General features: G+C 48.2%; 2 protein-coding genes across 2 annotated transcripts; both read right to left on the reverse strand.

The window, feature by feature from the left end:
* Positions 1 to 6379: 6379 nt before the first annotated feature.
* LOC101779126 (40S ribosomal protein S15) lies at positions 6380 to 8402 on the reverse strand. The gene is made up of 4 exons (XM_004955621.3): positions 8270 to 8402; positions 8033 to 8184; positions 7891 to 7948; positions 6380 to 6942 (listed from the first exon to the last, which is right to left on the reverse strand). The coding sequence occupies exons 1-4, from the start codon at positions 8270 to 8272 to the stop codon at positions 6694 to 6696; spliced, it is 462 nt and encodes a 153-aa protein (XP_004955678.1). The 5' UTR covers positions 8273 to 8402; the 3' UTR covers positions 6380 to 6693.
* A 1272-nt stretch (positions 8403 to 9674) lies between these two features.
* LOC101784798 lies at positions 9675 to 11857 on the reverse strand. The gene is made up of 3 exons (XM_012843553.1): positions 11726 to 11857; positions 10284 to 10361; positions 9675 to 10202 (listed from the first exon to the last, which is right to left on the reverse strand). The coding sequence occupies exons 1-3, from the start codon at positions 11855 to 11857 to the stop codon at positions 9675 to 9677; spliced, it is 738 nt and encodes a 245-aa protein (XP_012699007.1).
* Between the last annotated feature and the right edge of the window lie 322 nt (positions 11858 to 12179).

Consider the following 12179-nt stretch of genomic DNA (forward strand, 5'->3'; position numbering starts at 1 on the left):
TTTCCCCCCCCCCCCCCCCCCCCCCCCCCCTTGCTGATCATTCTACTCCGACGAGCGAGCGCCCCGCCGACGCCGGCGACGAGGTAATTGTTGCCCTTCAGTACTGTAGCGGAGCTGCGGAGATATGATCGACGACGGACGGGATTATTATTTATTAATTTATATATCTTCTTCTTACCTTCAGGGTCGGCGGATCTTCACCGCCGTGCTCGCGCTCCTGACGATCGTCGCGACCGCCATGGGCGCGATACTCCCTGACCTGAAGGACACCGTCGGCGGCTGGAGCGCCGCGCCCAGGGCGGCGTACGGCGTCGCCGCGGTGGCGGCCGTCGCGCTGATGGCGGTCGGCGTCATGGCCGCCGTGGCGGGCGGGTACGGGAACCGCGCCATGCTCTCGGTCTCGGCCCTGTGCGCGAGGCTGGGCGCGATGCTCTCCGGAATCCTGCTCTCCAGCGCCCTGCTCGTCGTCTCCGTCTCCTGCAAGCTGGGGCCGTGGGGGTGCGCGGCCGGCGTCCCGGCCGCCGCCGTGGTGGCGGGCGCCATGGCCGCGGTCTGGAAGCTGGGGTGGCACGGCCGTGCCGTGGCGCAGGCCGTCTCCCGTTGCCGGCGCCAAGTCGAGCGCCTGCGCCGCCGGTGCCTGCGCCGCCGCGGCGTCCTGCCGGTGACGACGAGGTCTTCTGAACTCCTGGAGGGAAGATGATGCCCTGTGCTGAACTGCGGGCTGAGGTGGTAATAATTTGGTCATTTTAGGGTCTGCAGGACGACAAGGTAGAAAGAAAACACACTGTAATTTCGTTGCTCCAGTTATGAGATTCCGGATTAGCTAGTCGCCTTCGCCTACGCCTAGTTGTCAAGGGAAAAACTGATTTCGTTCACGCACTAACTTTTCTGAATTAAACCATACTAATATCATCTTTGTATGGATGAACACAATGCGTAACTAATCGGCAACTGCTCGTAATATATTGTTGCCATGCCGTGCCGATATCACTATCAACCGTGGAAAAGAAAAAACAGTGTGAAATGATGCATGAATGCACTATTGAAACGAAGTTGCATTGTTGAGGATATATGATTATGTCCCCCTATAGTATGTTTTAGGGGAAAGCTAAATCATACCCGCGCATTTCTTCCCTTTCCCACACCTGAATTTTGGTAAACACGTCGTTTTCCTTCTCCTATGCCTCCGCCACCATCTGCTCTAGCTCCGGCGAGCCTTTAGGGTCTGGGGTTTGGGGAAGGAGGGTTACCTGTGTCTAGCGGACCTAGAGGAGCTCCAAGGTAGCACAGTAGCGGGCGGTGGCAGTGGTTCGAACCGACGGGGCGGCGAGGCGGCGTGGGCTCCCCCAGCCTCTGGCTGCCGGAGGATATCCGATTGGCCTGTGGAGCCGGTGGGGACAAGCATCAGAACAGGTTAGCATGGGAGCGGTGGCGAGCGGCAGCGAAGGTGGCGGGGTGCCGCCGGAGTCGATCAGGGGGTGGAGGCGGTGGGGGCGAGCTCCGACCGGCTGTGAGAAAGAAAGAAGTGAAAAAAAAAGAGGAGGAAGAGGCAAGCCGAGCTCGCCGGAGCCGAGAACGGCAGCAAACATCACCGGTGATAGGGATGGCGAGGGCGAGTCGGAGGGTGGGGGCGGTGGTTGGCTTCGAGTTGGGGACGCGCGGCGGCACGGGGCATCGTGTCCGATGGGCTTGCACGAGGAGACGAGCGGACGTGATGTTGGGTGGGGAGAAGATAAGGTAAGGAGAGGGGTTGATCGCAGACGTCGATAAATGATCCGAAGGTCCAAAAAACCTGAGTGTGGGGAGGAGGGAAAATACTCGGGTGTGAGGTAGACATCCCCATGTTTTAATTTAGTGAGAGATGTAGCACAGGAAGGATACTACTCCCTCCGTCCCCAATTAGTATTCATTTTAGCTTTTCTAATGTTTGCTACATATCTAGACATACATATATCTAGGTCCATAGCAAAAGCTATTGTCAAATTTAGTGACCAGCGGTCCACCAGGAGGTTACTCAAGTGGTAGTTTGTAGGTGGGGGAGATTGTAAGACCAAGAAGTTGAATGGTAACATAGGAGCGCAAGGTTTAGATAGGTTTGGGCCTCTGGAGAGTAATACCCTACGTATTGCTGATATGGTGCGGAGAGTTAACGTGCGGTAGGATGAGTTGAGGTGTGTTACCCTCGGGGGGTGCCCCTGGCCACCTTATATAGGGTGACAACCTAGGGTTACAATCCAATAGGATCTAATCCTAGTCAGTTGTAACATGGAAAGCAATTTGAGTCAAGGAAAGCAATCTGAGTCAGTTTATAACAAGTATCCTGTGATATCTGGAAAGAATCCGTTCGCCCATCCTCCGTACTTGTGCTCCATGTATCTTCATGCCTTGGCCCGCACGGCGTGGTCGGACGAACCCACCTATCAGGGCCGACTAGTACCCTGGTCGGTGGGGACCCATGGGTACCCTTATTCCTCAGCAATGTATCAAGAAAACCAAAATTACATGAATAGTAATTGGGGACGGAGGGAGTACAAATAGCTACTGAGGTTGGCTTCATATGATCGATTTTTCGAAACGAACCAGGCAGGAGAGCTGCCGATTATATTAAAAAGAAGAAAGATCACAAAGGAGATACCAAAGTAGCTCCCAACAGATAACACGGACTCAACTCAACTCAAAAACAAAAAAGAACTCAATGACCAGTCGGATTGAGACATCGACGCAAGCCATGCACCGCTAACGCCTGAGTAGCGACCACCACGCCACACCACCACCACCCAGTAGGAAAAGCCGATAAGTAGCCCTTATCACCAGCGCCGTCGTCCCCGATGATGTCCCACACCAAACCAGCCACTGCCACGCAGGACTGGCCGTCGCAGTCCGTTGCAAGCCTAGTAGCTACCAAGGCTTCTCCACCATACCTCCGTCATCCTCAGGTCACACACGCACGGTCGTCGATCTCTGTGGATTTGTATCAGCAGAAGTAAAAGGAGGAGCACACTGCACCATACCGAAAAGACCACCGCTCTGCAGGATCCAATGCTGAAACACCACTGCTGCACTGTACACACCAAACAACCAAAACACCGCACCGGATTCTGACCCTCCAAGTCAACTTGAAACGCATGGGGGGCTCGCCACATCCACCGCTGCACACCACTCCTCGAACACATCACCTTAAAGTGAACGGGGGCCTCGCCACTTCCGCCGCTGGACTCTACACCAAGGATCCAGACTTGCTTTGCCGTCAGGGTGACATGGTGCCACCAAGCTACTCCAATAACTTCACCTCCACCTTGCCGCCATCAGAATCTCAGCTGTACCATGAGCGCAGACTCAAAGCTCCACCGGCATAGATCCTCGCACCACCGCAACGGCACCATGCGAGCGGCCATTGCGGCACCAGCATGGCTTCGTGGCCTCCAAGCCGCCGCTCCTCCTCGCCTGCGCGGCCATCTCCGTGCCGCCATCCTCTTCACCGGTGCCCTCTCCACGCCGCTCTTCTCCACGGGCCGCCGCCGGTCGCTGCACCTCCTCCGCGTCTTGTCCTCCGACACCTCGAACCAGCCACCCTCTATTCACGCGGGCCCACTCCATCCCCCGCGCAGCGCTACCTCACCTCTGCGAGCTGCAATCAGGCACCGTACGCCCGCCGCTGGTCCAGCGCTCCGCCACCGCCGCACACAAACCGCGCGGCACCACCGCTTGGGGGGGAGCACCACCATACCCCGTGCAAGCCCCCCTCCCTCCCGCTGTCACCGCAGAGGGCCCGCTGATGACGACCTTGTCACATGAGCTACATGACACTCGCCCTCCGCGCGGACGGCGCCGCCGTGACCGCACTAGCACGGCACCAAGAGTGTCGTGGCCCCGTTGTGGAGCCGGACGTGAAGGCAGGGCGGCCGCAAGCCCACCGCCGCACCATCGCGCTGGCAGGGGTCGCGACGCTCGCCAGCAGCCACCCTGCGCGGATCCGTCACCGGGGGTGCCGGATCCGCGGGCCTGGGACGGCACCGCCATCTCCATGACCCCGCGCCGCCGCACCAAAGATCCATGTGGGCCCCTCAGCTGGTGAGAGAGGCCCTACCGCCGCCTTCCTAGGCACTCGAGCTTCCGGTGCACTGCTCCGGCAGCGGCGAGGTAGGGAGGAGGCAATGAGTGGGGGGGGGGGGGGAGCAGGGGCGCCCCCCAAGCCCCCTCCAGGGAGAGGATGCGGGGGCTCTATTTGACCATAGTTTTAAATAGATCCCTTCCGTCTGACCATAGTTTTAAATAGATCCCTTTCGAAATGAACTAGGCAGAAGAAAAATGATGGCTCTGCAGGATGTAGATGACAATTTTGACACCACATTGTTTGCAAAGAGAAGAGAACGTAAACTTGGGGGGGGGGGGGGGTAGTGCAGTCTTCTAAAAAGGGAAAGAACAAGAAGAACAATTTCAGCCATTCCCGTGGTTAGCTGAACCTAACTGAAAATAGATGAGTGAAGCCCCAACACAGCGATGGAAAGGAGGCACGAAGCTGACGCACACGCTCGCAGTGACGCAATTTCCCAAGAGCACAAGACACGGCGCCGGCGATGTGATCTACAATTGTATTGGGCAAACCTGATCCTCTTCCCTGCTCGGTTTCGATCAGCCAAAAGCTTTGAATTTCTATGTACAAGAACTCAAGAAGTTTTCAACGGGCGTCATCCGCTTGTCATCTCTTCCTCTAGGCAGTTAGGCACTAGGCTATCCACAGGCCAACGATTCCAAGCAAATTTCTTCCTATTTTCGTCTGAACACCTGAAAAAAAAAACTGTGTTGTTGAAGGTCCTTGATTTTTTTTTTCACAATACTAACATGTCACATCGCCCGTTCCCCTGCTCGCAATCGTGTCGAGGAGAGTGAGTGGGCTGGCCCACGAATCCACATGAGCTGTATCTTTTAGCCTTTTGCGCGTGCCCTCAAAAACTACCCAGCTGCAGGTCATTCTTCACTGGAAATTCTGCGCTTGGACAAGCCAAAGTAAATCATAATCTTGATAGGTTCCTTGCCATTTTACGCCGAAGGACAGGACATATCTCAAGACCTCAACAACTTTTGTGCAAAGATCTTGATTCTGCATCATTGAAGCTCCATGGCTTGTGTGCATGAGTTAAATGCCTCATTAGTACATAAACTTGGTGAGTGGGTACGCGTAGATACATCATCTCTCAAATTGTTTATTTGAGATAACAACTTGGTAAGTGGGTGCTAATATTCTCTCAAATTGTTCATTTGGGAACAACAACTTGGCAAGTGGGTGCTGATAGGTCACCGGGACGATACGTGAGAAAAAAATACCACATAAGCAACTTATGTGGTAGCCGATGTTTTTTTAAAAAAAAACTCCTTACTAATCCTATCAAATACCTATCATTTATTTGAGTTACGTTCCTTTCCAGCTTTTGTCCCATGCTTTCTTTTAGCCTTGGAATATTGTAAAATCTTTAAAAAAATCATATATTTCTGGAAACATAGTTAATTTTTGCGATTTTTGCGAGGTGAAATAAGATATTGTAAAGAATAAGGAATATGTTTCTTGTTGACCACCGGCATCGTATAAGCGCAAAATATTGATCTTTTGATTAGTTGCTCAGTTGCTCAAATGGACGGTCGCAAACCATGGCTGCATGGAGCTACTCGAATCTGTTCCAATTGATTTCTTACTCGTAGTTTTGGACCTCAAATCATGAAGTTACACGTACGTAAATTTTTCGGTAATATAAGCTACCTACGTGGGATCTACACACAATTCCAATTACAAGAGAAGTAAATAAATAAAGGGCTAATTTGCAATAGTGCTACTCACATTTTATTTACACGTAAGCATCAATTGTACACATAAGCTGTTTATGTGTCATTTTTTATCCATGTGTCGTTCCGGTGACCTATCTACACCCACATATCAAGTCGTTGTTCCACCTATGCGTGCATTATGGGATGCATGCTACATCCTATACAGGCTGGCTGTGCCTGGTTCAGTGAATTCAAGCTCCATTTCACTTTACTAAAAAATACATTTCACACGGCATTTTTCACTGTTTTTAGTGACATTGGCTTGATGCTCTGTGTTTCAATTGTTCGTAGTTGAAATTGGTAGTGTTCTTAGATGATTTGGTTCTTTGGAATACAGAATGAAATGGTTTGACAACATATACTTGTACTGACAGTTGCCATTTAGTTCTAGACCTTGTACATCCGCGCATTTTTTTTCAAACAAAACAGTATTAAGATTTGATTACCATGTTAGTGCTACAAATCACGAACAGGAAACCATTACCAGCAGATGCAACACTGGTAACACGCTAAATGAAAAAGATACAGGTACAAACAATGAACAGCCCAAACGATCAGATGTTCATAAGCCTGAGACAGGAATCAACATGAGGAAGACCAAAGCTTCGCCAATCAACAAACAAACGATGTATACGAACAACGAAGCAACCACAACGCTGGTGGAAGGTAACCATCATAGTATAGATAAGATTTAACTGACATCCAACAAAACAGCACGATTGCTCAGAGTACTTAGCTAGGATTCTAGAGCGGAAACAGTGCAAAATGTCTTGGTTGTGCAACTTGTTCAAAACATGCAGCGCAGCTGAAAGGACACATACCATGCGCCTTCCATGCTGTAATCTTTGGGAGACTACAGAGCTCGGTAACAACTCATTTCAGCGGAATGAACCGCGAGGAGTGGGTGGCACCAATACCGGGCCTACCATGCTTGACCGGCTTGTAAGAGATGGAGAACTCAGCAAGGTAGTGGCCAATCATCTCGGGCTTGATCTCAACCTGGTTGAAGGTCTTGCCATTGTAGACACCAATGATGCTTCCAATCATCTCAGGGACAATGATCATGTTGCGGAGATGGGTCCTCACTGGCTCTGGCTTCTCACCGGCAGGAGCATCCTTTTTCTGTTCGAAGGCCATAACCAAAAGGACAGCTTGTGAGGAAACCATGTATCAGGTAAAATCAAAGTTCTAAATGTATCAACAGATCAACACAGAATATTGCACTAACCATGTTCTACTGGCAAACAGAAGGAACAGCAGCTACACATTGTATATTAAAGGTAGGAAAGATAATCCATCGTTAACCCAATAGTCATTTACCATAGATAACATTACCCATAGTGATCAGTAGAATGAGAACGAGACAAACCCTTTTTTCAGGTAAAATACTAAAATTAACACTCAAGACAACATAATAGATCACAACAAAAGGCAATGAAAACAATGCAACATCTTCCAATTTCAAAAGTTTATTAGCCACAATATAGTGAAAAGTATGCTGCCAAGCAATTCCGGTTTACAAAATGATAGAATGCAGGACGTAGGAACTGAAGAAAATACAGCAATTGTCCAGTTAAGCACACTTAGCAATAGGAATCAGAATTCAGAATTGCAATGCTTTGCACCAACAATCCTACTTGTTGCATATTCAAGTGAGAAGACAAGATAAAGCCAGCAAAAATCACACCTATTGCAAAGTTACTGAAAACATTTCGATAGTAAAAAGTTAAACATGTGGCGCCAATAAAGTTATAATAACATAACAAACAAATGCTTAAAAGCCAACAGAATCTTTTCAACGTCCAACTTGTGATTATATAAAGATCATAAATTATGTATGCAACAGTGCCAATCATAGATCCTGAAATCAGAGAAGTAGCATTTAAATCATTCAAGCAGCCGCTCACTTTTCTATTTTTCTCAATTTTACAATCATGCTAGACTAACCCCGAAAGACATAAACAAGATCAGATCCGAGAACCTAATAAGCATCACTTAATCATAACAGCATAACAGATCCACGAATTTATCCAAACAGTAGTAGCGAAAAGTAAGGGATAGGAGACTGACCGCCTTGCGCAGCTTCTTGATGAGCGCCATGGGCTTCCTCTTCAGACCCCTCTGGAACCTACCCAATCCAAAGAAGCATCGCATCAGATCCAATCAAGCCAAAATCCCACGGAAACACAACGGACCGCGGCACGAATGGTACCTTCTCCTGGCCCGCGCGGGGAAGAGCTGAACGAGGTCGTCGGTGGACATGTCGAGCAGCGAGTCGAGGTCGACGCCGCGGTAGCTGTACTTGCGGAACGTCCTCTTCTTGGGCGCGCCGGCGGCGACCTCGGGCTCGACATCGACGTCCGCCTGCGCGACACGAATTAGTCCTTGGAGTGAGTCGTATGGGCGCGCCGGATCCGGAAGCTAGCTAGAGTTTTGTCGGGGAACTCACCATGGTTGGAGTTGGTCGGAGCTCGCGGGGAGCGGCGGCGGCTGCGGCTGGCGATGCGAGGCGGCGGAAGCGGCGGCGGCGGCGCGGGTAGGGTTTAGAGAGAGGGGCGCGTGGGAGTGGGAGCTTATATATAGCTGCGCACGGTGGCCAGGCCGTGAAGGGCGCCCCATTTCGTCGAGTTTAATTGGGCTGGTCTGGATATGTTGGGCCGTGTCTGTGGCGTGCTTGTGGTTGTTTTTCTCTTTTATTTATAGACCCATATATTTTTTTGATGGCCAATTCTTGCCCGAGCTTTTTTTTTCTCCGTTCCTGCCTGCAGCTGTGCAGATCGTCACAACAGCCCTGGCCATTTTTTCTTTTTTGAACAAGATATGATATTGTTTGATTGTTTCCAATCTCCACCACCATGTTGTCCGACTCCATCTTCCTTGCCTTCCTGATTTTATACTCCCTGTTTGGAATGGAACAATCCGTGTATTTGGAATGTGGAACAATTCATGTATTTGTGTTTCAAACTTCTTCTCTCGCAATAAAACAGTTTTCTTCTTGCTCATGCTTAGGAACCTTTGCTGCATTTATCTAGTGGTGAGGTCATAACATGAGGAAGCGGATCGGAAGTTGAAGAGGTGGAGCGGAAGTGAGGAGCAAAGACAGATTGAGGTGGCGATAAGAAACTAGGTCTTAGGGATGTACAAGTGTACAACCAAGCAAGATTTGGTGAACGAAGCGTCACAGAGGCAAACCGAACCTAAGTGTACAGAGCTAGTCGTCGTCTCATGAGACGACGACGACGGCACTGGCACATGCTCCTAGGCAACACGACAACTTCATCGCCTGTTGTATGAGCCAGCGGGGTCCCATCCAGATAGAGTGAGAAATCATTTAGGGTCCGTTTGGTTTTGGAACCACGTGGGTTGGGTCGGAGCCAACCCAGTTCTTGTTTGGTTGCAGGGTTGGGTTGAACCCAGTTTCTTGTTTGATTGTAGGATAAAGTGGGTTGGAGTGGTTCCATCTCTTGTTTGGTTTGAGGATGCGGGTTGGACAGTGAATATGTTCACCTTCTAGGTGAGATTACCACACACATAAGCTGCCGCAATTCTACACACACGTTCAACAATCCGACAATTCATCAATTCTTAACAGTAATTCAACAATTCACCAAGTCAACATTTCATATATCTTGTTCAACACCATTTCACCAATTCAACAATTCTTAACACCATTTCACCAATTCTTAATACCATTTCACCATACAAAGTCCAAGCCTTACTTACATATACCAAGTTCAAGGCAATACAACAAGTTACACGAAGTTCAAGCCTTACATAATATAAGTTCAAGGCTTACACAGTGACATAAGATTTAAGTTCTAACAAAAGAAACATCCCACACTTCTAAATCACCCTTACATTCCAGGGAACTTCTCAGCGATGAATTTTGTGACCCAGTTTAACTTGTGGTCAAATGGCAGTGTATAGAAAGCTCTACCAATGTGAGGATTTTCCACCAAATGAGCATAGTAGAAAGATATGTGTGTTGAATTAAAACCAGAAAATTGGTTCAACATGTCAAATAGGTCAGCTGACAGGTCATTATCAGATTTAGCAACCATTTTTATAGCAGCGGCAAGGTTGTCACCTACACATTTGAAAGCGGCAACCAGCCCATCCTCCTCCATTTCAGCTACCTTGGCCTTCTTACTTGGTCTACTAGCAGAAGATGTTGCCCCTTGAGTGGTAGACCCATCACTTGGACCATGCCCTGTAACCTCATCCCCCTCTTCTTGACTTTCAACCTCATCATCCTCTCTATCTAGAGGTGCACTTGAGTCTTTTGCAAAGTTTCCAGTAACCATGGTATTGCCAAATATTGCCTCCATCTCTTTGTAGTGCAAGAGGGGCTTGTTCAAGAACTCAGCATCAGCCTTGTGATCCTAGGCATGGAGGACGAATAAGTTAATATAATGTAACACTTGTCAATGAATGAAGAACTAAGCAAAAGATGGTAAGCTTACATGGACATGGCCATTGTAGTGCTCCTCATCTAGTGTAATCATACAATTTTCTTCATCAAAGAGTGCACCACTCAACTTCTTCAATCTATTTATCTTTGCATACCTTTTCTGCCATGTTTTCAAATGATTCTTGACTTGCTCACCAGTGATCCTTGTGGTGAACTTCTCATTGATAACCCTAGCACATCCATTCAAAAGGTGTTTCTTAAAGTCCATTGATGTCTTCAAACCATCAGCCACCAAATCATTGAGATGAGAGAGCATTAATCAGACATTGCTGATGTCCACGTAGCATGCCCACTAGTTCCCCCACACCCTTCAGCTACTTTCTCCATTGTTCTACCACACAAAAAACACAAAATCAGCACCAAGATGTAGACAAAATGTACAATACCATCAATACAAACTCAACACATCAGGAATGGACATTATCACCACAAATTACAAAATTTCAGCACGCAACATGTTCAGAAAAATATTATTCAACATCAAAAACGTCCTTACAAATAGCAATACATCATCCAAGAAAGGCTAAAAGATGTTGTACAAATGAAACAAATTCAAGTTCGATACAAATATTAGTTTACATTGTTGTTTTGATGGTCTGCCCACATCTGTTCTGCGAGTTGCTGCCTAAAATTAACCATAGAAGCATGCTCATTTGCTTAGCCAATACGTGTGGAAGCATGATTGTAGCTTGGCCAATTAATATCCTCTCAGAAGAACTCATCATGCCCATCTTGTATAACCCAATTGTGAATAATGCAACAATCACAAAAAATATCTACTTGTGTTGGAAAAGGGAAGAATGGAGCTGCATCATCAAGAATTTTGAATCTCCTCTTCAGTGCCCCAAATGCCCGCTCTACAGTGACACATAGCGATGAGTGCCTAAGGTTGAACAATTCCTTCTCATTTTGCACTGGATTACTTCCCCATTCATTTAAGTGGTACCGAACTCCACGAAAGGGATGCAAAAATCCTGGTTTGGCTCCATATCCAGCATCCACTAGGTAGAATTTGCCTATCCACTAGGAGATTCAAAATAGGGATAAGCCTCACATCTTAAAGTAAGGATCCCATCTGTTGTTCCCTGCCATTTTGCTTGGAGTGTCCAAAGACGGGGGCCTAATAAGTTCCCCTCGCAGCTTTCCACTAGCACGAAGTACTTTGTTGAAATAGCGGCTAACTGTTTCTCCCGATCTATCAAAATTAGTTGCAACTAACCTATTCCTAAGGTTATGTCCCACTGTATTTAGAAACATACCCACCTGTTGCTCAACACACAAGTTACATGTATCTTGAAGCAAACCACGCTCTCTAAAAAGATTGCAAAACCAAAAGAACTTTTCTCTATTAAGTCTTAACATGTTCAAGCAAGTTGAGTTATCCTTCCAAACTTTGTTATTTAAATAATCTACTCTCATCCTATCCCTTGCTGCCATAGGCCCATAGGTAATACCAACCCTTCTTGTGCATCGTTTACGTTTTCTAGACTGAATAATCATGGCCATCATCGATAATAGCATGTATGCAGCAGCAACACAAGTTACAATCTTGGTGCTCTTATCCATCTACAATACAACAATGAAAGAAATACCTGTTCTTAGAGATCATTCAACCATGATATCGAGCTACAAGATTATTTGTTCAATTCAACTATCACAAAACTATCAACCATGATAATCCAAAGCAAATACAGTACATATCAAGTATGGTGTATACCTTGGGAGAGCAGGGACTTGGCAGGGGCGGGAGCACTCGGCAGCGACAGGAGCACTTGACACGGGCGGCGCCGGTTAGTGGAGGCGGTAGGCAGCCTCGGCAGGGGCGGCGGTCGGCATGGGAGGCGAGCTGGGGTGGCGGCGTAGGGGAGGCGGCAGGGGAGGCGATGGC

This window comes from Setaria italica, chromosome II, assembly GCF_000263155.2.
Source record: "Setaria italica strain Yugu1 chromosome II, Setaria_italica_v2.0, whole genome shotgun sequence".
In the NCBI taxonomy this organism is placed as follows: Eukaryota; Viridiplantae; Streptophyta; class Magnoliopsida; order Poales; family Poaceae; genus Setaria; species Setaria italica.